This window comes from Chinchilla lanigera, unplaced genomic scaffold (genome assembly GCF_000276665.1).
Source record: "Chinchilla lanigera isolate Chin_1 unplaced genomic scaffold, ChiLan1.0 scaffold00074, whole genome shotgun sequence".
Classification (NCBI taxonomy): Eukaryota; Metazoa; Chordata; class Mammalia; order Rodentia; family Chinchillidae; genus Chinchilla; species Chinchilla lanigera.
In genome coordinates, this window is record NW_004955475.1 from 586,476 (window position 1) to 613,779 (window position 27,304).

Sequence of the window (27,304 nt, forward strand, 5' to 3'; positions counted from 1 at the left end):
CCCCGGTACAAAAAAAAAAAAAAAAAAAATCAATTGCAGAGGATATCTGCAGTTTCTGCAAAATTTTGGAGCTTTCTGTGAACAATTTTTAGTTAGGTGCTAAGGAAACATTTGTGAATGACCGAGGCCATGAACTCTGAACTTCAACTTCGTGGTGGTATACCGTATATAGTTTATTTCACCAGCTTTTAAGATATATTTACTTAAATGCCCCACAGATATCTTAAATTTCACATTTTCTTCTCAAAACTTTTCCCCTTTTGTGTTATTAGATGCCATCAATAACATAATAAAACCTACAAGAAATAGGAGTCCTTGATTTCCTCCACTATCCTCCAAATCCAATTCTTGTCATTTCCATCTCCAAAACATCTTTTCAACCATTCATTTTCCAAACTACACCAAGAGCCTATATTATTACAATACCAGATTTCTAACTGATCTTTCTGACTTCCATCTTGCCTTTTGCAATCTCCAAACTGCAGCCCAAAAACCAACCAACCAACCAAAACAAACAGAAAACATCAAATGTCATTAACCAACTTCCTGGAGTAAGCCTGACAGCTGGCTCTACATCTGAGAAAAGGTCTAGATTTTTAATGTAAAGGTGCTCATCAGGTGAGCACGTAGTATGTATGAGTTCCCAGCAAAGTGTTCAACACATAGCAGGCCCTCAAATGATTGAAATTTCGTATCTTAAGCAAAACTGGAAATATTACCTCTTTGATCAGTTCGGACTGGCCCACAGTGTAGCTGTAGTTGGCAATCAGGGTAGCAATGCCAACATAGGACCTCACCAACTCTGCCAGAAGACGAAGGATAGTGGAGGTAGGCATTAAAGGTTTGCTGCCCTTGCCTTTCTGCTTGTTTTCCTCAGAGGCCCGATCCCCTTCTTTATCTTTCTTTCCATCCCGAGACTCTTCTGGAGTTGAAGCTCCTGAGAAAGAGCCGAACATTGGTTCAATTTCACACTATGGCAAACATCAAGCCTTCGGTACAAAGAATACAACTTCTACTTTGGGTCACCTGTGTAAGCTGGATACTCTAATCATACTATGGTTGTAGGACAGAGAACCAGGATGACCTGGGCCTCTACATGGTATGTAGATAAAAAACAGCAGGGAGGCTTTGTTTAACTGTTCATGTACCCCCTCATTTCCTTATTCTTACATGTTATTTTATACTCTAGAAATACTGTACTAGCAGTTTTCTAATCATGACTTGCACTGTTGCTTAACATCTTTCTTCCCTTATATTTGCCTGGAACCCAATTACCTAGTTCAGCTCAATTGCTCCTTCCTTTATAAATGTTATCCTACATCAACCAGATGTATGGTGATACTATGTGAAAACTATACATTATCTAAGTATGTCTGCATTCCAGCAATTACCTTGGATTATAAACACTGTAGGCCTATCTTACTAGACAAAGTTCTTTTAAGTTCAAGGATTCATTTTGGAGTCTAACAGTTTGCCACACAGTTGGCGTAGATGCCTCCCTTCACTAGTATCACTTATTAGTACACTTACATGGGTAATATATTATACACTTCATATGGGTAGTAAGCATATTAAAATAATTTGTCTACTAATTCATTAATTACTTTACTTTTTCAATTTATCTCTAGGGACTAGTATGATAGCAAGCCAATTAACTCCTAAAGTAGATTTTAAAATCCTTCCCTATTCAAGGTAAAGCAGCTCTTGAAAGTTTTCTTTGGACTTATTTCCATGTGACATATCTCTAATTCATGGGCCTTCTGACACTGCCAAAATCCATATAAAAGGGCATATAATTTAAACAGGATCATGAGCACCAAAGAGAACTTACTAGAAGATATATGGGCTTGTTTAAAGATTAAAACTAAGGGATCTTACCATAGCAATCACTAATAGGTTAATAGAAATTACACTAACCTCAGTACAGAGACCCTTTACTTACACAACTCTTGACAAAATTCACTTAAGACAAGTAAATGTGGCAATTACACCTATATTTTACTGCCCTCTGCCTATGGCACCCATGGTTTCCCCCCATAGCTTCTTCAAGGTATCTTCTCAAGAATAACAATAGAAGAGATGAGCAAATCATTACCCTCTCCTTGGGAGGTCCCAGATGTGGAAGTCTCACCAGAGGCACCATCTGCAGCAAAGACCTGACTCTGTGGAAGAAAAAAGGTCATGAGCCATTATACATTTGAAAAACAGCTATACTCACATGGCAGGACTCCTTTCCAGGTTACCAGTGGGGAATGCTACAGATTTTATTTGGCCAGTCTTTTAATCACATTCTCCCTCTAGAATTGGTGGGAAGCTATCATTATGAACAAACTGACTAGAAGAGGCAGGAAAAAGAAAATTTCTAGGGATACTCCAAATTTCAGTTTTAGACAATACTTTGTAGATATACCTAAATATCTTAGAAACTGCCCTAGCATAATCCTAAATACAGAGAACACATGAACAAGGGAAAGAGAGAAGACGGAAAATGTAAGAATTAACTTACATTTAAGGAAAAACCTGACTGTGCATCAAAGTCACTGCTATGGCGAGTAAGTGACCGGTACTGCTGGTATACATCATCACCCATGTCTTGCAGGAGCTGGCCAACTTCCTGGGTCATGCCCCCAGGTTTAGGATCTGCTTTGTCTGCTAAAAAACAAACAAAACAAAAACCCAACAAAACCCGAGACATACACATCAAAAAATGAAACAAAATCCACATATTACATAATATGATCCAAAGTAAAACCCAGAAGGACTTGACTGGAATGGAAGCATGAGTTCCAAGCAATTCAGTCATGTTTTTTTCAAGCAATTATGCACAGCCTTTTCAGCAAGAATATAGGAAACTGTGTTATACCCTCTAGTACTACCCCTAGGATCTTTGAGCAATACAGTTTACTTTTGAGTACGAAAATGTGAAAGAATTCTTGGCGTTTTATTCTCCATCTGCTCACAATATGCTAATATCTCCTAAAACCTTGGTTCATTCTTCTCAGTGCATGTTATACACTCTCATATAAAAGATAACAGATAAGAACAAACTTGTTATCAGGTACTTTCCTACCTATCCCAGCTTGCCAAGAGAGCACCTGGCTCACCCTAAGATTCATCACTACCTTGGTACCTATCATATTATATGACTACTAGTTTCTTCAGAAATGTGCGCTGTCTTACTCATCTTGATCTCCAGAGTGCAGGTATAGTGTGAGTGCTATTAAGTCACGAGTTGGTTAAAATGACTCAGGCAAAGTCATGTATCTTCTATAGTGTCCTGCCTCCAGAGGTGGAGTAACCACTTACCTTCCTCTGGGGCATGGTATGCAGCCAGAGCATTCAGCATATCGTAGATCACTTCCTTGATAGTATCAGGAATGACAGGCAGAGAGGAAGGCTTCAAAGGGGTTGTTTTCACAAGCTGTACAGCATTAGGACCTTTAATCCTAAGATTCTCAAATTCATCATCTGAAGCTAAGCCAAATTGAGAGAAAAAGTAGTGAATAGTGAACCACTACTACCTAAACTTGGTTACCAACAAAGAAAAATTTAGAAGGGGGCTTATATAATACCTACCCAAACTTTGAAAAGGAGGCCCCTATTAATCAATGTACAAAAGCAGTATACTTGAAAACTGGCTTTGACTTTTGCTAAATTCCACAGGATTTAATATGTGTTAAAATCAAGAGAAAAAAATTTTTTTTGAATCTAGTTTTATAACTTCAACTGTCAATTTTTCCATTCTTGACATTTGGTTGAGATGATATGAAAGTATACATGAGAAATGCCCAGCACAAGACAATGAGTCCCAAAACGCTTAGTTTGGATTTTCAACCTTTTTAGTAAAGTACAATTTCACAAACCTGTGGATAAGTTGAAAAGGACAATGCAATAATAATTCCTAGACTTTTCACCTAGAATTAAAATTTGACAAAGACTGAACAGGTGCTCATGTATATACTAGGATCAGGGATGCTTTTCCATATAACTACACTACCACTGTAATATCTAGGAAATTTAACATGGATATAATTATGTTATCTAATAATACAGAGCATCCAAATCAACCTTATACTCCTATATCTGGCCAGGATCCAACCAAAGTAGTGTTTGTTATTTTCTCTCCAATCTCCTCTTATCTAGAGAAGATGCTTGCATTGTAATCCTTTCATAACATTAATGTTTTTGAAGAATCTAGGCCAGATGTCTTATAAAAACAGCCCAAAATTTATCCAATTATTTACTAATAATGAAATATAGGTTATAACTTCTTTGCAGAAATTCAGATATAGTAACATTCCCACGGCATCTTATGAGTGACATATACATTTGTTTCTCAATTTTCTTTTTTTTTTTTGGTTTTTCTCCAGTACCGGGAACCGAACTCACAACCTTGCGCTTGCCAGGCAGGCGCTTTTGCCGCTGAGCTAAATCCCCAGCCCCTCTCAATTTTCAATTTATAAACTATTAATTGTAGGTCAGTCCTACTGCCTCATCAAGATGAACTCTTCGAAGGCCAAGACTAGAATAAATGAGTTGTTTGTATCTCTGGCAGGGATAACACCAGAGGAAACTTGGGAGAACCTATACAAATATGGTACCAAATGAAATGACTGGCCCAAATGATGTGTCAAAATCCCTACACTTGCCTAGAAAGACTCTCCAAGTTTTAGATTTCCTCACAGGAAATAAATCTCTGGAGTTATACTAGGCTAAAGACTTCATTGTTTCCAAGGCCAGGAATGAAATGAAACTAACCAGTTCCTGAACCTCGAGGGGCTGGAAGGGCAATGCGGATACAGCAGTTTGCCACTTCTGTGAATATGTCTGGATTACGGCATGCAGCTGGCCCAAGAACACGAAGGATGTAGTTGATCTCCCGAGAGCCTAGGCTGCCAGACACAACACCAGAGGTAGTGCTTCCAGCTCCACTTGTAGCTGCTGAGCGAACAACCTAGTGAAGAGATGGGAAAACACTGGTGATGAAATACCACTTTCTAAAAATGTAACTTTAATGAAGGTAGCATTACCAAAGATTCACATATTTACCAAACTCTGCTTCTACAGAGCACATGACAGCTTTAGACTTTTAGGAGAAAGATATACTTGGTCTTCAAGTCCTAGTCCATCCCTTTTCAATTAAAAAAACATGGCTCATAAAGAAGTTAACAGCATACCTCAAAATTACCAACTCTTAGACCAGACTGCATGTGATCTTAATAGAAACTGGGAGATCTACCCAGATCATGCATCTCACACAACTTCCACATTTATGTGTCAGCTTCTAGTCTCCCCAAATGCTGTCCTGATTTTAAGCCAAAATAGCTCAAAATGTGTAACACTGGTATTCACTCAGTGTATAAGAACAAAATTAAACATTTTTATGTCTCAAAGTCAATAGATAATAACAGCCACAAAAGATAGCAAACTATTACAGATTGTTTGCTTTCATATCAGGGCTCAGACATAGCTATGCTTTTGCTCCTCTCCCAAAATTGCTTGGCAATAATGAAAAATACAGGAATATAAGAAGAACACTATGGTAAAATTAAACTATACTACTTGGTAATGCTTTTCTTATCAAATCAGTAATCATTTTAATCTAGTACATTATAGTCCCAATATTTTCCCTATGTAGTTATAAATTATTTTATTCTCTTTTGGTTTTTTGAGTCAGGGTCTCATCTTGCAGTCCAGGCTGCCCTCAAATACACTGCAATTTTCCTGCCTCAGACTCTGAAGTGCTGGAATTACAAGCATGCAGCACCACATCCAGCAATAATTTCATTTTTAAGCCAAAATGTTGTGAATTATATAATTTATGAAGTTCCCATATTGTTGGACACTGGAACTCTAGTTTTTTGATATTATAAAGCAATTCCACAGGGAAGATGTTAGCCACCAGGTAAGATTCTTAGTCACAGAATTTCTAGCTCAAAGGATATCTTAAATTAATAGTACCAAACTGCACCCCCCCCATGTGGCAGTACCAATTTATACTCCTATCAACAGTGAAAGTATGCCTGGCTTTCCATACACATACTTGCAAGATATTATAATCAAGTATTTGCATTTTATTAAAGCTTTGAAAGTTTTCCCCATCCAATGAGGAACTCTATTTAATCACACCATTTTTACATTGTATAAGCTTCCAAAGTCTGTCTGTACACAGTTGTTTATTCCCTGCTGAGCTATCTCTTGACCTTGGATCACTATGCATGGTGTCTTTAGTAGTTTTCTTGGTTTTATACATCTGAGGCAAAATTTAAAACGCTGAGTCAAGAATCTGACATGTATACTTATACATACACTGTAAGTATAAATTCATACCACCTCTCTGGCAAGCAAACTTAAAACATACAACCTTTTGATCCAAGTATTAAGCCTCTGTAAGAATTACAATTGTAAACATGAACAAAGCCAGGCACAAAAATGCGTATTGCAAAACTACTTATCAGTATGGGCAACAATGTCTCAAGAGATGGAAGTGAAGTCATTTAACAGTCACGATACTGTGTTCACAAAAAATTAGGATAGAAAATTTTGTAAAAGCAGAGGAGGAAAAGCTTTACTAGTAAGATGTTTGAGTTCCACCTCCCTGCTGTTGTCTTAATGTTGATGTTCCAAATGTTTTATGTTTTGTAGTTACTAAGTCATTTCTTCCACTGCTTTTTAAACTGCCTAAAGGATATGAACTGCTCTGTGAGCCACACAGTGGCTATTCGTTAAGTGTTTACCACAGTGCATCACAGATCATAAATATTTAAAAAGATCTGCTATACTTTTACAATCAGAAAAGGAAAAGTTTTTTGAAAATAGGTTCTTAGACGAGTGTCCGAGGGGAGTTTGTACAAAGGAATGAGGCATGAACTTTGTATCACAATTTTCTAGTAACCATTTTTGGCTTGGTTAGCGAAACCTAGATTGTTGAGAGGACTTTCCAGATATGAACTACTAAAATAGTAATGTGACATTTAGGTGTAGAAAATGTATTTTCTAGGTTTTTTTATACGTGTGTGGTATGGGGGATTAAACACAGGGCCTTGTACTAAGCTACATTCCTAGCCCACTTTTATTTTTGAGACAGGGCTTCTTTCACTAATTTGCTCTGGCTAGGCTTCAACTCCTGCCACAATTTCCCAGAGTACAGAGATTACACACATGTGCCACCTTGTTGGCTAGTACTTTTTAAAAACAATGTCTCTTAAGAGGATAATCTACCATATCCAAGCAAACTTCTAGGCACACAGATGAGAACTTTTGCTGTGCGGAGTGTGTGTGTGTGTAAAAAGAACTGGAAATATCTTTTCATACCAAGGAAAATAAAGGCATGATGTGAAGGTAAACCAACATGTGACATCAAGAAAACTCACCTTTTCCATAGTATGACGGAGGGTGCAGGGGTCCTCAATAATGTGTCTTAAGAGAAGGGTGACCAGGGGAGTAAATCCATTGAAACCTGAGCTCTGGGTCAAATTCAAGATCATGCGGGTACTCTTCAGCTCTGCAAACATCATGGCGTATTTGTGGTCCCGGGTGAGCCTCAGGCAGAGGCGAAGGGTGGCATGCAAAGTGTCTGGGTCCACAGGGACCCCCAGCATGCTCACACAGGCCCGGATTAAAACAGTCACCATATCTTCTGTCAGGCCCTGGATCAGCATCTCCCCAATTTTTGTTTCTTCCAGGCTCACTTCTTTTTCAGTATTTGTAATCTCCAGAGTCAAGGGAGTATCTACAAATGAGAATCTACAGTTTAACCTCACATTTCCTTCCACAGTTCTCCCTAAGAAACTAGACAGTTTGGGTCTTATTAGAGAAACACAACAAATATCAACACTAAGACCATAGGAAAAGACATGCACATAGGGAAGTACTATGTATCTTACATTTGGTAAGTAATCAGATGAAAATCACTTGCAATGAAACCGGCCAGATCGTAAAACCATAAATGCATACTAGCTTTAGGTAAAACACTCCTTAAAAGATTCAAAATGAAAAGCCCATACCACTGCCTTTATTTTCTTTACGTTTGATATCCATTTCTTTGCATTCTTCCAGAGTCTTCTCTAGTTCCTGGCCATTGCTGTTTTTTGAGTTTTTATTCAGTCGTGGTACCCTGAGGAGAGTTAGCATCACAGGTCGTCGATTGCCTGTTTCTTCATTAACCTAAGAATTCAAACAGACGAAAAAAAAAAAAAAAATCTCTACCCAAGTAAAGGTTGGAGGTGGGGGAGCTCTTTCTGGCTGCAAAAGGAAGAAACCTTGGCAACTTATCCCATTCTTATACTTTACAGAGAGAATACAAAAAGGACTCCAGAGGGAAAGTGGCATAAACAAGTTCCTATAATGAATTTCTAAACTTCCCAGGGGATCAGACACTATTCCCTAACCACTCCCTAACCTTTGAATGAAAATCATATTCAGAAAGGATAGAATCAAACTGCTACAGACTCAGAATCTAACCAATGACTTTAAGAAGCCTCAGCTCTGTTAAAAACTGTAAGACAGTATGTAAGTGCAGTAGCCAAGTGTAGTGGCACATAGCTGTAATCCTAACACTCGGGAGGCTGAGGCAAGAGGATTGCTGCAAGATCAAGGCCAGCCTGGGCTATATAGTGAGCATCCTGAACTACATAGTGAGACCAGGTCTCAAAAAAAGGGGGGGGATGTGGGTAAGTGAAATCCTTTTCTTTCACATGATAGAACTACTAGTTGAGAAAGAAGCACATCTAAAGGCAAATCCAGGGCTGGGGATTTAGCTCAGCAGCAAATGCGCCTGCCTGGCAAGCGCAAGGTCATGAGTTCGGTTCCTGGTACCGGAGAAAAACCAAAAAATAAATAAATAAATAAAGGCAAATCCAGTACATCCGCCTCTTTCTAGTGAAGTCTGGGGCAATGGATGAATTAGTACCTGCACCATTGTAGTGAACTGGACAGTGTATCTTCTTCGGCCTGCAGTGAATCGCACACTTGTCTCTCCAGATTTCCAGGCAGAATCAATAGTGCTGTTGTTGCTTGCACTGTAACTACACCAACGCCCAGAGCGGTCATCAAACCAGCGCCAGTTGTTGCTGTTGGACTGTAGGTACTAAATGTAAAAAATCACAAAGCCTTTTGTATTTTTCTTTCAAGGTTGATTAAAAAGACATAGTAACTTCACTATTTCTTTTAAAACTAACCCAGGAAACAGAATTCTACTGAACATTTAAGAAAATTTGAAAACAGGAGACTTTCATGTAAATGCATCTTCCCACCGCTCAGCAGAAAACCCCATTTACCACCTTGTCTCGCCACCCTCTCCATTTGTTTGTTTTCCACAAAGGAGAAATGTTCATTTGAGAAATACTGGAACAAAAATTCCATTTCTAAGGAGTTACCACAATATGTAGAGTGTTCATCTAAAGAGTTGGCTTTGGAGACACTACTGCATACTCAGTCATTTATATAACAGAAGAGCATGTTCCTTTAATATTTACTTCCTAATAAGTTCTTAAGACCTTTAGAAAGTAGTGCCATAAGAAAACAATTCTAAATCTATATTTGGAAGAGAAAAATAGCTATGAACATCACTGAAGAGATTTATACTTTGGTCAAAGACCTTTACATTCTTTACTGATCTCTCACATTCTTGCCTGGTCTAGTTTTGCCTAAGCAGCTAAACCATCTTGCCAACCACAGACACTATACATCACCCACCTTAGTCATCTGGGCTCTCCTCTTTGAGGAGATAGCAGTCTTTTCATAGAAATCGATCAGCAGCAACACTGGAGTGATCCACCTACAAGAGAGAATAATTTTTCTGGGTAAGACAAAAACTTGCATTAATTAGAAAAATACATATTTTCATTAGATCAGGTACTTCATTATTTTTAAACTACAAATGAAATCAACATGTGCCCTATGTCTGCCCCAGAAAGGGCTTGATTCAGGTCCTAAATCCAAGGGATCAAATCCTAGGAGAACAAAAAAAGTGAAACCAGGCTAGATATAGAGTCACTCACTTGGGAGTCTGAACCTCTTTTTGTTCCTTGGCGGCCTGTAGACAAGGTTGAACCACTTCTAAGAGCTTGATTAGGACATTAAGGATGCCACTTGATTCAACTACCCAAGCACAAGGCAGTTTCAACTCCTGGTTGATAAATCAAAGGGGAAAAAAAAAAGATACAAATGTCTATTCAGTACCACGAATTAGCAATGTCCAATAACAGAAATGGCCAAATTCAAACTCTACCTCTTAAACACTTATCTTCTGTTTAATCTGAGATAAGTTAAATTCTCCAGCCTTTGTGATGAATACACACAGTGCACCTGGCATATTAACATGCACTAAAGGCATAAGTGGTAATAAATATCATTACAGACTGACACCTAGGATGTACAGTCTTAACTATACTGAGGTTGTAAAGCTTTTGATTTACCGAGAACAATTATAATCGTAACAAAGATGGAATAATGAAGTACAGTAGTAGTTCTTACTGAGGCTGCACAGAAGTAGTGCTTTTATAAGAAAATCACTGCAAGTGAATGTCCAATAATAATTAGGTGATCATTTATTTTATTTAGACAGGATCTCTCTATGTAGCCTGGGCTGCCCTTGAACTTGTGGTGATCTTTCTGCCTCAGCATGAGAGTTGGAATTATAGGCATGTGCCACCATAACTGGTTTGGTTTTGGTATGTGTGTTTATTTTGAGAAAGTAATTATGTAATAATTTAAATAAATTACAAAATATTTTTAAAAATGGAATAATGTGTACATGATATAGGAAAAAGGGGTGTGTGTTGGGGGGAAGAGTACCAGGATGGTTACACACATTCACAACAGGGTTGTAATTTGTATGTCTCACTGCTAGGTAGCTTGACCTACTGGTGGTATATGCATGACTGCAGTTTTTTTATTAGTAAAAGGACCTATAAAAGTGATTAGATATGTTTGTACCACCAGTGGTACAAGCTGGTGGGAACTTAGGAAGTGGATAGAGAAAAGACTAAAGCAAATATAAGACGTTATCTGTGATTCTGTTTAAACAGGGTCTACAAAGTAACTGGAGGACCCCAAAGCATTCCTTTTTGAAACCTTTATCATTTCTAACCTAAAGGAAACTGAAAATTTGAAACACATAATGAGCTCCAAATGAAGAACCATTTGTGCAAGGTCAACTGCTTCCTAGTTCTTTATGCTGTTAGAACAGTAACATATATTGCCCAAACCATTCTCTTGCCTCAAATAATGTTCTTACTGACCAGGTAGGGTAAAGTCTTGTTCTATCCAATGTCCATTGCCTAACAACTTATAACATTCAATTTCCAAAGAATACCCCACTATATGGCAGATTGAGGCAAAACTAATCCATGACTGCTATGATAAGCATGTTAATTATCCTTTTAACGTCCCATCCAAGACTCTTTTGACTCAATTAATTCTTATTAAAGAAGCCCTTCTTTCACTATCCAGAAATGATGCATATGACTTCCTGACCTCAGATAAAACTGTTGCTATCATTCATACAGCAAAGGCTACTCTGTATTGGGTACTTAATTGTGCACATTTTAGCCTGTCTGAAACTGTGAGCTGATAAAAATGTAGGGAACAAGCCATATACTTATGTGACCAAAAGATCAAAATCATACCTCAAACAGTAGAGTTAAAAGCAAGATTCTAGTGGCCAAATTGGAGGCCTGGGGCAATGTGGCCATTTGACTGATCCATTCTGAGACAGTTTTTGTGTCACTCGTTGTCAGAGGAAGAGCAGCTTTGATCAATACATCAGCAGCTTCCCACACCTAGAAAAGCAACAAAGTGGCCAAGTTAGATGATGTTATATGAAAACATTTTCAGTCTTTTAACATAAATCCTTCCATCCTAAACATATTCACTGAGAAAAGGTAAACAGTAATATATTTACCATAGGGATTTATTGTCTATGAAAAGAAGATTAAATGACTAATCACTAAAAGATTTTTAATTACTAAATGATCATTTTCTTTGGCTAGATTAAAGAGGTTACATTTTAGATTAAAGAGAAGAATTGTATTAAAAATCCTCGGTGCATACAGTGAATCTCAAAAAGTTTATACCAACCTACATGTGGTATCACAAAAACCAGAAAGTTAGAAACAGTCTGTTTTTAGTTTGCCAATGATAAATTTCTTATAATGAATTTGGTAACACTGGTCTTTCCTATTCAGGTTTTATTTTTTATTTTTAGTTTTTTGGAACCAGGAATCAAACTCATGACCTTGAGCTTGCCAGGCAGGCACTTGTGCCACTGAGCTATATCCCCAGCCCTCTATTCAGGTTTTAGTTTGCCTAAAATCATTTATGCTATTATAAAGAAACTTAACCTTTCTGTAGAAAAATCTCTATGCAATCTTCCCTTATTTTTATGTTTCCATGCATTAAAAAGTTATGTTTGGGTAGCCCCAAAGTTCTCCTTTTTTGGAACCCTACAGTTATTACTAGGCTTAAAAGTGATATGAAATACAGTTCTAATGACATAAATATATAGCTAGATTAAACAAATAACTACAACCAAAATGTTAACTGGGTATCTCTAGGGGTAGGGACGTGCAGTATTTTCTTTCTTATCTTACTTCTACAATTAGCACATATTAATTTTAAAGTGAGAAAAAAAGAGTTGAAAAAATGACATAAAATGGGTTACAGTTATCCACCAGGAAGTCATTATTAAACAGAAAGTAATTTTCACTGTTGATTCATGGGGCTAACACTCAAAAGTAATAATCATTTTAGACAAACTGGAAACAGGAAAAGAAAGCTTTTTCCCCCTTCAAAGACACTTGGTAACATAGTTAAATTCACCCTTGCAGAAAACATTAAAGCAAGAGTTGGACTACAACCAAAAGAATCCAGGGAGAATATTAACTTCTCAGACAATTGATCCTCAAAGATGTTAGGAAAACCACTTCATATACTACCAATTCCTGGCCCCTTGAAAGCTTACCTGGTTCACTACTTGCTTTAGAATCATGTCACGATAATCTGCTCCATTTCGTTTGATGGCTGTCATGATCAGATCACATACACGGTATACTGTGTCTGGCAATTCATCAAGAAGGTGGAAGCAGCCTGGCAACATGGTATCTGTGAAAGTGTGGAGTTCATCTTGCTCTAATGGGTCAGCATCCTGGAACTTCTCGAGACATTTAGCCTCTTCTTCTTCTTGCTTTTCTCGAGCTTTCCGTTCCTCTTCCTCCTTGCGGCAAGCAACTTCCTAGAGGCAGGGAAGAAAGCATGGATTACACATAGGGTATGTGAATGAAAGATGGAAATTCTGAAAATGTATTTGCCTCACTATATGATCACCCTTCTCCCTTCTACTCAAGGAGTTGAAATTTTCATCAAGGTGCAGAAATGACTGTAGGGGCATAAGCCATGTAGGTTAAGGCAACAGAGAAGACTCATTCCAACAACCCAAACCATTGCTGATTATCTGCAGTACCCTATGGTATCACCAATGATATTATTTTCAGACACTGTCCTATATTTGCTGCCAGTGTGGTAAATTGAAGTAACTTATTCCTCAGGAATATACAAGTCAACTTTGGCCCAATGTGCACCCCCAAAGACTAACGCTGTATCTGTCTCATCTAATATTTCAGGCCAATACAAGGTAGCCTGCCGGGCATGGTGATGCATGGCCTATAATCCCAGCACTTGGAAAGTTGAGGCAGGAGGATTGCTGTAAATTCTAGGCCAGCCTGAACTATGTAGCAAGACCATGTCTCAAAAAACAAGAAAGAATATAACAGCAAGGTATCAGATTGAGTATTTCCATGTTTTTCAGGAAGACTTTAATCTTGCCAATTATTCTGCAACGACAGAATTTTCACAGATATACTAAAATTAGTAGGTCAAGTCCCTTTGCTGCTATTTCCTAGTTACCTCAGGTGACTCTGCCCTTTGATCCATTGGAATATCCTGTCCTAGAGACATGGCAATTGCTCTCATCATCTGGTCCTCTTCAGACATGCTCAGATCCTAGAGTGATAAAAGAAAATCCAACAACTGTACATATGCAAAACAAAAGAAACCAAGAGCAAACCTAAACTTACAAGCTCAACTCATAAACTCAAACTTTAAAGAGGGGAAGGGGCTCTGCATAAGGCTCTCTCTAGTCAAACCTAACTAGGCTTCCCTGGTCACTATAAGAACAGTGCGTGAAATTTGCAATGAAAATTAAGTATATGAAAGGGTATTCAATGTGACCACCTATTGTGCATCTCTGAAAAGTGTGCCTTTTCTTTTGGTTTCTTTTGGTTCTTCCACAAAGAAAGTCCAAGTAATTTGCATGGCTAGAGAATACGAAGCATGCTGTTATTTTATTCTGGGGCTTTAAGAGTTTATCATGAAAAGAAATATTGCCATAAAGAAGTATGAAAACGAGAAGCAGCTTACAGAAAAGAAGACAGATGATGAAAAGATGAAGGAAAAAAGGTATTAGTAGCCAAACTCATACTCTGGAATATTAGAGTTTCAGTGCCAACTTACACGAACAACTCCTCCCATGATGGGAGGAGGGTGGGTTAGAAGGTATTCTGTGGCCTGCTCCATGGTGCTGGTGTTCAACAAGGCCTCCATGGCATGTTCTCTTGTAAAACCCATGTCCATGAGCTACAGAAACAGATCAAACAAAAACCAAGAGCTCAGTACCATACTAACAGATATTCAAACATTCAAACTTTAAAAAAAAACCTTTACGAAAGGAAAACTCAAGCTTCTCTAACTTTATAAATGAACAGAGAGCAATTATAATTTAGGGCACTTAGGCAGCATAAATGATCCTTTCAGTTTGTTGCTTCCATAGTTTTAATGTTAAACAGTGGGGAGCTAAAGTATTTTTCATTTCCATACTTCAAATAAATAGTAGAAAAAGATTATTATTATAATTGAAAGACTGAGATTCATACACATTATCATAAATAGGTCCCAATTTTCTAGTAAACAATATGGCAACAAAAAAGTATCTGAGAATCTGACTCAGGAATTGTACTACTGAGACTCTTAGGACCTAGTCCTAAGATATATATATATATATGTAAGGAATTTATATACCATAGCTTTACAATATAAAAGTATAAGGGAAGTCAGGCATGGTAGTGCACCCCTGTTATAATCCCAGTGCTTGGGGAAGCTGAGGCAGGAGGACTGGTGCCAAGTTAGAAGCCTGCATGAACTACAACACAGTTGAGACCCTGTCTTAAAAAAAAAAAGAATTTAAATCCAATGAAATAGTAGTAAAAAAATTTCTTAATGGTGGCAATATTAAGTCTACATATTATTTCATGCTATCTGTTTAAAAATTGGGCATGGAACCAACTGAATGAATGCAGACAATGGCTATCTTGTATGGGGAAACTATGAATGCCTTTAAAAAATACTTTGCTTTGTTTTCTGAAACTTCTACAGTGAGTATTTATTATTTAATAGTAAAAAGAGGCATATATATATATGAGATTTGAATATAATTCCAGATATAAAGCAAATTACACATACATAAAATTTAGGAAGGAAAAGTCTAAAAATGATTTTGAGACTAAAGTGGCAGGAACTTAAATGCCTTTCACTTCCACTTTGTAGTCACCAATTATTTTAAAATTAAGTTTATTGGTACAACTTAGATATAAACCATGTTCACATTCATCATAGGGAATTTGTACCTGTCCATGATATATTTTATTTCTTCTTTTTCTCCCATTACCCTCTCCTTGCTTCAACCCTTCTTCCCCTCATTTACAAACCTTTATTTCTATTTTATCGGTTTTCTCATTTTTTCCTTTTCCTTTCCACCCCCACATTCCTCTTTCCTTTGAACAATTACTTCCTATTTCACGATACTATAAATGTCTACTTATCCTTCTTTATGGCTGAGTAGTACTCCATTGTATAAGAAACATCTCTTTTATCCATTTGTTGCTGGACATTTGTGTTATTTCCAATATTTAGCTATTACAAAATGTCCTGCTATAAACATGGGTGTGCACATATTGCTGTGGTGTAGTTACCAATTTTAAAATGTGGCCTATACTATTACTCAAAAGCATAAAAAGAAGTTTTATATATGACTAAAATTTTACAGAAAACTCTTGTTGGAAAATAAACTTGAGTCACAATATCCTTTCCCTTTACAGATTAACTACAAAGTAACTGAACACAGTTTGCCTTTAAAACACATGGTAGCAGCAGGCTACTGAAAATATAAAAGAGTAAGTAATACCATTAGGAGGATACAAATCTACTACTTGTGCAAAGCATTAAGACTACACTCCAACTTTCCTCAGGAGAAAAAAAATAGTGCAAAGAGAAGTTATTTTAAACCTATTTCCAGGCTCAGAAGGACCACAAGCATTATACTCCATTAATGTGAGGCAGCACCCTACCTGCTGCAGCTGTTGCTGATTGACTTGAGGTTCCCGGCGAGAGCCACCTTCCTCTTGCCCTGCATCCTCTTCTCCACGAGATCCTTCTTTCTCCTTGCTCAGTCTCTCTCGAATCACAGGTTCTCCTCGGAGGATATGGCACAGAATGGCTAGCATTGATTCAGCCATTCGCCCGCCATATACCTTCAAAGGTTTCCTGTTCCATAGATTCTTGATGCAAGTAAAGGCTGCCTGTAAGTCATTTGAAAAAATGTGTGATCTTCATTGGCTAAATTCAAAGCCTTAGGGAGAATAAGTGATAGATGTCTAGGACAGCCCTTCCATAATCAATGACAAAAACAAAATCATTAGTTACCACTGCTGCAGCCTAAGGAAGCTCTAAGAAGGGGCATTTAATTAATTCTGGACGTACCAATCTCAAGTTTATTCATGTTTACAGCATGGAAAAATTCTCCAAAGGTCTCCATCACCATCTGTAAGCAACCCTAGTGGAATTAGGATCCAAAGATTGTTCAGTATTGACATTATTGGGCTGAGGGTTGTAGCTCAGTGGTAGAGCACTTGTCTAAGCATATGTGATGATGATATGCCCTAGGTTCCATCCCCCGTGCCTCCTCCCCCAATATAACATTATTTGATTGTAAGGAGAATAAAACAGAATGAGAACTATCCAGTTAGCATGAGTTAGAATGGTTTTTGAAAGGGGAATACTCACCTTCTGAGTAACCACAAGGAAACGGAGGGCACTGAATTGTGGAAAGTTCTGGACACCTCCAGGCAATTTGGCAGGCAGTGAATGTGGAGATTCAAGCACCGTGGTAGGATTCACCATCTTTTCCACAAGCATAAGCCAGGCATCTAGGAATTCTCCTGTGCCATCAGGTAAGTCTGAATGTTCTAATCCTTCAGACACAGGAACTTTACCTCCCATGGAAAGAGCCCAGTTGAAGGTTCTAAATTCAGATAAGAGAAAGTATGGGGATAGAATATTAGTATTTTATGTAAGGAGGGGTTTATATTTAAAAGGTTCCCAATCTCTGCACTGGCATTACAGGTACCCCATCTTAGTCTGCCAACCTCCCCAACGTTCACCGGTTTTCTTTTGAAACCTTTAAAAATACCTCCAAACAGGTAAACTCAAGTAGAGAAACAGAAAAAGACAAGTCTAGAAGAAAACGTGTATAAGTAATTAGAAGCTAAATGAAAAAAAAAAAAAAAAAAAAAAAAAGCAGGTACCCTTACAAATACTTCCAGGACAGTCTAAATATCACCTTATAAGAATGTGGAGGCATGGCTGGTTCCCAGAACATAAAACTACCCAACCTCTTCATATCCAACTGTCACAAGATAGGTAATTTACAAAGCTATGGGCTGGTAAGTTACACAGCAAAAAGGACTAAACTTCAAGAAATCCTTCACTGTGGAGCAATGATCCTTACTCAAAAAGTGCATTGTGGCCTCCAGAGCAGAGAAATTTCTGCAGCATGAGGTGGTAGGGATACTTCCTCTCATCAAACAGCATTGGAGATGTGAAACCAACTGAACAGATGAAGAATGTCAGCCTAAAAGGGGAAAAAGCAAAAAAAAAAAAAAAAAAAAGAGACTTCTCTGAGACAGACACAAAAGCAATGGGAAATTCACATAGAGGCCAAGAGGAAATGTAATACATCCAACTGACTGACAGACTGGAAAGGTGGGTAAATAGACTAGTATCATGATTAAAATTTCAAAGGCACGAAAAGTGACATTTCTTATCTATTAAAGAACACAAGGTTACTGAACACAACACAAGGTCTGACCACAAATGCTTTCAAAATTTAACGTTCTACACTACGTACAACTAAAGTAAGTATCTTACTCTATGTAAACTAAAGTAAGTATCTTACTCTATTACTAAGTAAGTATCTTATCTCAATTCTTACATTAGGATACACGTACAGTTTAGCAACAAACCTCCAAGTTCTCTTAATTCAGTGGCTCACTGTCATTTAAGAACACCAGGAACAAGTCATGTTACTGCCATGGCAATTTCCTAGTTCCTACATCTCAAGCAGAACCTCACCTGAAGCGGGGAGTAGGTGTATATGGTGGGGGCTGCCAAGATAAGCCCTTTGTCAGGAGCTTAGTGAGGGCTGAGGCTGTTGATCGGGCAGCAGGTGTTGGTGCTGTAGTGGTGCTGGCAGCATGGTGGCTCCTTCTCTGGCGAACAGGTGACCCCACACAAAGTTTAACAAGGAGTCCAAATAGTTCGGCAAGTGCCCGACCTAACCTGGAGGAAGCTGGAACACAGAAGTCAAGAATAAGATTGATCAGGAGTCACACAATAGTCTCATTACATTTTTATTACTAACCATTTCCTCAAACACAATACCTAGTAAACTTATGGATTTGTTTCCATATAATAATCCAAGAAGATTCACAATGGACAAAATACCTTTTTTGTAGAAAAGGGAATTAGATTGGTACTCATTATATAACAACACATGGAAGATAAACACACAGAGGAAATACAAATTGAAACTAACTTTGTAGAAACAATACAGATATGGTATTCCTCATGTAACAACCTACCCGCTTAATGATCGCATGGACTTATAACCCATCTTTTTTTTTGATATAGTTTTCTGTACATCATATAATTATAGAGCCTCAATATCATTTTTGTTCAGTATACGTTGTGTACACATTACTACTGTAATTTTTGCTGATCACACAGTACAGTATTGTGCTCTTATACACTGTTATACATTACAATACTACAGTACGAGTCATGCAAATAAAAGCGAAATCAAGTTGGAGTTTCTTTTGACTATTTGTACTGAATATTGCAACGTACAAACTACACAATTCCTCCATTAGCAATTCATTCAATTAATGACCCAGCCACAGGGCTGTGACTGGGTCATTAAATGAGGAATGTCTATGTAGTGATATGTACTCACTAAGTAAATCAATTGGATTACCACAGTCACTTAGAATACCTATAGAGTACTTTAAAAATGGCAAAAATCGTTAAGAGCCTCAAACAGAAGAAATTATGTAATATATTGGTCACAACATGAAATACATAGTCCTTTAGGAAAACAGACTGCGAGACAAAATAGAAATATTTCACAAGTGGGCTCTTTAAGGAATTAAGACTATGGGCAGTTCCCGGTACCGGAGAAAAACCAAAACCAAAACAAAAAACAAAAACAAAAACAAAAAAAAAAAGACAATGGGCATTTTAGAATTCTCATCTTTGTGGGTTTTTTTCAATATAGTATTGAACAAAAAAGAGCAGATACAAAACATGTAAAAAGGAAATACAAAAAAAGGTAAAAATTAAATCCAAACGCTAATCACTTTTCTTTAAACATTTTTCTCTACTTTTATATTCCTATAATGACTATTTTACTCTTAAAATCGTAAGGAAAAATGCTGCCAAAGAACTTCTGAAATGAACATTATTTTATCATGATCTAGAGAGAACAAGGCCAAATCCCCATTCAAAGTCTCTCAAGGATATATATGGATATATGAAAATACTATGTAACATGGGCGCTATTAAGAGTTTGTGTCAACAATAATGCTCAAAACAGCTCAGAGGAACAAAGCATAGGAAGAGAAAAAGAAAAATTCCCATCTTTTTCTTATCCCAGAAAAATTAGGCTTTCTTAATTCTATTTAGGGAATAGGCTAAATAAAGATATATACACTGCTTGGCTGGAGACTGGGGAAAATCAGACTCTATAAACCTAATTAGTTCAAACCAATTGGAAAGTTCATCCAAATATCAAGTTTATACTTTCTCACCTCTTTTCAGGTAAACAGACAGCAAAGGGGCTTAAAGGCAGGTCACGGACAAGAGGAAAACGAGGTCAAAGAAGTGTAACAAAGTAAGAAACATATAAACACTGTAGACAATCAATTTTGCTTAAATTTGGGGATAGTGCTGGTATACTCATTTTAAAACAAATGGAGCAGAATTCACTGGCCATGAGATAGAAAATTCATGGGGATTGAATTTAGCAAATATAAATACCAAAGGCCATTTTCTGCTTGGTTTTGGATCCAGGGTCCTATGAGCTATGTCTTCATTTTCCTTTATAGAAAAGTTTACAAATTGTCAACTATTGAGAAATACACAAAACAGGGTTACCAAACAGTGACATTTTGCTTGTGAGACAGGACTTTGTGGTGCACTTCAGGCTGACCTTGAACTCACTATGTAGCCAAGGTTGGCCTTCAAACTCACGGCAATCCTCCTGCCTCAGCCTCTGTGCTGAGATTACAGGTGTGCGCCACCATGCCCAGCCAGTGATACTACATTAGGGGCCAAGAGACAACAAACAGATCAGTACACAAACAGTTCTGGTATCCTGCCAAAGTAGTTTCCATGCAGTTGTCAAAGTGAATTTAATAAAACACATAGATTATGTCACCTTGCAGCTTTCTTTAAAGGACAGAGAATGGAATAGATAGGTGGAATAACTAGATAAAAAGGAGAGATAAGTAACAGGAAACAAAGGAAAAAGTTATTTCTAGAAGAAGGGAAGTCAACTATCATCCATCAGACAAATGAAAAAGCAACTAAAATGTAGTAACGCAGATATGGGTATCTTGGTGAGACATGTCAGTGAAATGGTCTGGGTGGAAAACATTTGTACTAGTTAAAGTGAGTAAGAGGGAAGGAATGAAAGAAGAAAAGGTAGACTTGACTCTCACTCAGAAAAGTATCTCATCTATAACCGTGGTAGCTAGTACAGAGTCAAACACATAGTAGGGGTATCATGATTTACATCTAAAATGTTTCCCAAAAGACATGTTTGTAAGGTGATTATATCACAGGGGTGCTATACTCTTCTGTGGATTCATTCATTGATGAATTCAGTAGCTGAATGTGCTAGTGAAGGTGGAGCCTAGGTAAAGGCGGACCGATAAAGGCATGGCTTGGAAAAGTGTAATCTTGTCCCTGGCTCCTCCCTTTTCTCTCTGCTTCTTGGCTACCACAAGCTGACTGCTTCTTGGCTACCACCAGCTGAGCATCTTGTCCTCTGCTACCATGTTTCTGCCTTGGAGCCAGCTGACTGAGGACTGAAACTGTAAACCAAAATAAATCTGTCTTTAAGTTGCATAGGGTATTTTGCCCTAGGGGCAGGAAAGTGGATTACACAGAGATTCAAAAGAATACATCTAAAAGTGAGCTGCAAAATTTCTTTACACAAAATGATACAGCCTCTCCTACTCAATTTGTTTTAGGACTAGTTAAGTCTTGTGAAAGCCAGAAAAGGGAATAGAAAGAGAATCACTCACCTGACAATAAAGGTTTGATTTGCTTAATTCTGGCAGCCATTGCTGGTGTAATTTTCGATTTGGCCTTTGAGTCTGAAGCAGGTTCATCTGTCTCCATGGGAGCCAATGTGTCACCATCTAGACCAATGCCTTCCAATAATCCCTGGGTAGAAGCATCCATACTACCAGCTGTTCCATCCTGTTCTCCATCTGTGGATGTAACACGGGCGCAATAAGACCATGTAGAGCCAACACTTACCTGGTTCCTTGATCTGAAGAGTCCCAAGAAAATTATGTATGATTTCTGCTTATGGCACTTAGGAACTTTTACTGTGATATAACAAATATTCTAAAGCAGCACTGCATTGATACAAATAATAATGTGAGCCACATACATGATCTTAACTCTTTTACTGGCCATGTTAAAAAATGGTAAGGTAAGTTTATAGTAATATATTATTTAATCCAATTATTAAAATTATATATAAAAATTCTTGAGATTTCATACTAAAATTTGAATCTTGTATCTGTTATAGATTATTAGATATTCTTTTAGGAATCAATCTTATACTTACACAAAGTTACACACAAATCCTGCTCATTTTTCAAAGCAGCACATTAAAAACCTAATGGAATGACAAATCCATTTACATGGCACTTAATGTTAATCGAAAACAGAGATGTATAAAATGTTTTATCTAATTGTAAACATTGTCAGAGAAAAAGTTTAGGCAGACACTTCCAAAATGATGTGTTTATTTTGGTGGTAGAAATGTGGGTTTTTCTTTCTATTGTATGTCCTAATTCTTATCACAATGTGTGTTTATAAAGGAAGTGAAAAAAGTTGTAAATTTAATAAAAACTAATTAAATATCACTGAGAGAAAGAAAACAAGATTATGGACATCAAGATCTAGCTAAATTTTTATAATAAACCCATGAAGACAGAAGGATGGAACTTAGGAGAAATAATGACTAAGATTTTAGTTTCTTAGAGTTACCTGATCTTTTTCCGCCCTGGGTCGTACCTGCCTTCTCATCCTTTGGAACCAGTTTCTGCATATCGGCCTGGCCAAATTCACACCCAGATGGTAGACTGCAACAAGACAACCAGTAAACAAACAAAACAACTGATACTTTGCCTCTTATACGGTGCATGGTTTCTGACTCACTTGCCCAATATAATGCCTCCTAGAGCAGGTACACTATCCTGAATACAATAAAACAGCTCCATTTCCTGAGGTAGTACTCAATATACTTGTCCAAATTTTAAACCCCTACTATGTTGACACAGCATGTTTGGGGTGTTACATCAAAGATGGTGATACCATTAGTTAAGTCCTAGGCTGTTAAGTTTGGGAAAGATAAGGAAGCCATTGAAGATGTTTTGTTTTGTTTTAGATAGGGTCTCAATGTATAATTCAGGCTGGTCTTGAACTCACTGTGTAGCCAAAGCTGGCCTTAAAGTCAGGGCGATCCTCCTGCCTTAGCCTACTGTGTGCTACAATTACAGGCCTGTGCCACCATGCGTAGCTTTGCCACTGCCCTTTTTATGATACCCTCCTACCTCTGATCAGAGTACAACAATCCTCCACATGTTTACTGAGTTCATATAGATACCAAGGGAGATGACTATTCACGAACCTGTTTGGAGTACACAGTGAGAGGAGGACTGTGCTTTCCCATACCAGAGAACAGTATAACTGGCTCAGCTTGCTCAGAACACTCAGACCCAACTGAGAACCCCACTGATTTACGGAGATGGAACGAATTTCACTCTGCAAGCAAAGTAAAGAGAATTACACTTTTGAGATAGTCTCTGAAAAATGTATACTCAGAATCACTTTTTAACTGTTTTAGAAGGGTAAAGGTTTCTATTTTCCTTCATTGTTATTCTCAAGGAATTGCCAGCTTCATCAAAACATCAACACTTAAGATTAGTTCCCTAAAGTAGTCTCTTACAGTAATTAGAAACTATCTCTAATATCCATTCTCACTGCTTTTCAGTTAAAAGGCATCACAGGGAACATTTTTTGAATAAAAGGTATAGTTCTGCAGACTACTCTGAAGTTACTTTTTGGTGAGGGGGGGCCTTGTGTTTTTCCCCTCCAATTTCTTTACTTCAGTATATATCTGTAGCATTTCATTCATAATTATTTTGATTCATTACTTCCTTTAATAAAATGTAATAAATAAAAATGAATCCCTACCTTTTGAAATATAATTTAACCTTCTAAATGGTTTGTGATTGTGTTTTTGATAACTTTTCTGACTGAATCAGAGTATCTATTTCTGGGCAGCAGCACACCACGAGCGTTTAAGTGGTTAAACCACTATAATCTTTAGACAGAACTATGTAATAAATACAAGTAGTGCATAAGAAACTTATGGATTTCAGGGATAAAGTTTGACACTTAGGACATTTTTAGTCAGGTTAATTACTAGTGATTTAAATGTTCTGAAAGTGAAATGCCCTTTGCCATCCCATCATTAGGCCTACATTGTGCTTGTCAAAAGATTACAAATAAGGCTCACAGAATAGCCAACTCAGCTATGCTTACTAAAAAGGGTGACTACAAACCCAAATTCCTAATACAGATGAGATAGTATAGATCAAGTAATACCTGATAATTGCTTATAAAAACCTCTATTCAGTCCCAAGCAGTTTAGCTAATATGGCAAATTATATTGTTATATAACTTCTAATTTAAAAAAACCTGAAGGAGAGTTAACCACAAAGCAATGTGAAGCATAAACTCAAACTACCCACCCACTAAAAGGATAAATGGACAGTATCAAAAATATATCTCATATTAAACCTGAATGTTCTTTCAACTGCTAGCCCAGATACAGCCACCTCTAAACACAATAAACTAATAGATACATGCCGTAGGTATTAAACCAAAATGCTTATTTCTAAGATTATTCTTACCTGTCCAACTCTGCAAGTATGAACAAACATCATGATGTAGGCATGGGCAGCAGTGAGCGCATGCAGCAGAGGTGTGGCTTGAGCTGAGAGGGTAGCATCAGCAACATTACCAGCACATGCCAGTTCTCGCAACAAAACTGAGCCCCCAGGGGATTCAATGGGGCGGTGTAAGGGCTCCAAGGAAGAAAGGATGGAATCCAATTGAAGGAGACCCTCCTGAAGAACTTTAGGTTCATGTGACAGTGTCTGAAATAAGAATAATTACTGTGTTTACATATAAAGAATCTCATAGATATGTCTTATAACAGCCACCATGGAAGTGAGTATTAAATGAAATTTTGTTTTAGATGTGGCCATGTCACTCTCTAGGTAAATGATGAAAACAAAATACGAATCCACATGTGACATATCTCAACACCGTTTTGTAGAGTAACACACTAATTTCAAACTTGGTGAGTCAACCACACTAAAAGTCTGAATATTGTTGTAGAAACAACTATGCTGTGAAGTTAATTCCAAATTTACCTCAGCAGGGAGCTAGGTTAGGGAAGGTTACAAAGCATAGAAGTGAATCACTATTACAATGTTCTTTCTTTCCTAACTCAAGAGAGATGATTCTGGGATTGGCATCAGCTAGACAATTTAATTAACAACTGAGGGTTATATAGACCTAGTGATTTCTGTTCAAGACTAGAGGAAAATACAACTCAAAACAATTATCAGTCCCCAGGAAAAGATAAATTATTTGCCTTCCTACGGCTTTAAATAACTCTATCCCTCCTTACACGGCATGCTCAGAGACAGAAGATAAAATTTCCCTCATGAATAGCACATTATCTGCATTTAAGTCTATAAGAAACTAGATTTCTGATATTTAGCAGAAATGACCCATCACTGCATATTCTACATGATAAAGGAGCCTCTTACACTTTATGCAATCACTACAAAACTTGAAATAGTGACCTTCCTTTGGTTTTGTTTTTAGAGTGGGAACAGGAAGAATCCCTCCAAAAACTGATGTAGAATCTCAAGGGATTCTAAATAGGCAAAACAGTCTTGAGAAGAAAGAAAAAACAGTTACAATAAAGAACACCACGTCAACCACTGTAGCACATGCCTGTAATTCCAGCACTTGAGGCTGAAGTAGGAGGATTACAAGTTGGAGGCCAATCCGTGTAGGTTAGAAAGATCCTGGCTGAAAATAAGAAGGAGCTAAGAAGGTAGCTCAGTGCAAAGTACTCCTGGATTCAACTCCCAACACCAAAATCCAAAACAGCAAAAAAAATCCAACCAACACAATGAATTTGTGTGTGACTTTGTATCTTGCTACACTGCTGAATCTGCTAATTATTACTAAGAGTTGGACCACATCATTTGCAAACAATGGTAATTTGACTTCTTCCTTCCTTTCCTGTATGTGCAGTATCTCTTGCCTGATTCTTCTGGCTAGAGTTTCAAATAATATAATGAACAGGAGCAGTGATAGTGGATATCCTTACATTGGGTTCTCTATACTACAAAGATGTACTACTTTTTTTTTTTTTTTTTTTGGAGACAGGGTCTTGCTATGTAATTCAGGCTAGCCTGGATTCACTATGTAGCACAGGCTGGCCTCAAACTCACTGTAATACGCCAGCCTCAGCCTCTTGAGTACTGGGATTATAGGTGTGTGCCACCACTCCTGGCTCAAATATAAAAAATAAGTTGGCAAGGATGTGGAGAAATTAGAATCCTGTATATTGCTGGTGGGAATGTAAAATGCTACAGTTGTGGAAAAACAACAATGTGGCAGTACCTCAAAAAATTAAACACAGAATAAATGTAAGATGTAGCTATTTCAGATCTATGTAGACTTTCACAAAAATTAAATGAAGAGGTATTTGTTGCTAGTAGTATTATTCACCATAGCCAAAATGCAGAAACAATGTAACATCTCTGAACAGATACACATATAATAAATTAGTCTTGAAAAGGGAAGAGAAACGCGAATGAGGAGAGCCTGAGGGCAGCCTTCGCTAAGGTGCCAGGAAACAGCAAGGCCTGAGTCTGGGGTCAAAATGGTTTCAATCCCAGAATACTATGAAGGAAAGAATGTTCTCCTCACAGGAGCTACTGGTTTTCTAGGAAAAGTACTTCTGGAAAAGTTGCTGAGGTCTTGTCCTAAGGAGAATTCAGTGTATGTTTTGGTAAGGCAGAAAGCTGGACAGACACCCCAGGAGCGAGTGGAAGAAGTCCTGAGTGGCAAGCTCTTTGACAAATTGAGAGATAAAAATCCAGATTTTGGAGAGAAAATTGTAGCAATCAACAGTGAACTCACCCAGCCTAAACTGGCTCTTAGTGAAGAAGATAAAGAGGTCATCATGGATACTACTAATATTATATTCCACTACGCAGCTACAGCACGGTTTAATGAAAATTTAAGAGATGCTGTCCAGTTAAATGTGATTACAACACAACAGCTTATTCTCCTTGCACAACAAATGAAGAATCTGGAAGTGTTCATGAATGTCTCAACAGCTTATGCCTACTGCAATTGAAAACATACTGATGTAGTCTATCCACCCCCTGTAAATCCCAAGAAGCTGACTGATTCTTTAGAATGGATGGACGATGGCCTAGTAAATGATATCACACCAAAATTAATAGGAGACAGACCTAATACGTACATATACACAAAAGCATTGGCAGAATATGTTGTA

At 37.6% G+C, this 27,304-nt stretch overlaps 1 protein-coding gene and 1 pseudogene across 6 annotated transcripts in view; one reads left to right on the forward strand and one right to left on the reverse strand.

The window, feature by feature from the left end:
* Positions 1-27,304, reverse strand: part of Huwe1 (HECT, UBA and WWE domain containing 1, E3 ubiquitin protein ligase) — a gene marked incomplete at its 5' end in the record, with an annotated part of 121,129 nt that overhangs the window by 35,833 nt on the left and 57,992 nt on the right. For 4 of the 6 annotated variants that reach the window (XM_013502819.1, XM_013502816.1, XM_013502815.1 and 1 more), the window contains 22 exon segments: positions 720-937; positions 2,096-2,162; positions 2,507-2,652; positions 3,307-3,474; positions 4,759-4,954; positions 7,374-7,732; positions 8,007-8,166; positions 8,912-9,088; positions 9,697-9,778; positions 10,002-10,129; positions 11,631-11,783; positions 12,965-13,234; positions 13,906-14,001; positions 14,512-14,634; positions 16,401-16,631; positions 17,116-17,353; positions 17,840-17,962; positions 18,463-18,679; positions 21,696-21,884; positions 22,675-22,769; positions 23,318-23,451; positions 24,606-24,851. In XM_013502819.1, coding sequence (XP_013358273.1) covers positions 720-937; positions 2,096-2,162; positions 2,507-2,652; positions 3,307-3,474; positions 4,759-4,954; positions 7,374-7,732; positions 8,007-8,166; positions 8,912-9,088; positions 9,697-9,778; positions 10,002-10,129; positions 11,631-11,783; positions 12,965-13,234; positions 13,906-14,001; positions 14,512-14,634; positions 16,401-16,631; positions 17,116-17,353; positions 17,840-17,962; positions 18,463-18,679; positions 21,696-21,884; positions 22,675-22,769; positions 23,318-23,451; positions 24,606-24,851 — 3,816 coding nt within the window. 6 annotated transcript variants of the gene reach the window in all.
* LOC102016377 lies at positions 26,301-27,304 on the forward strand (annotated as a pseudogene).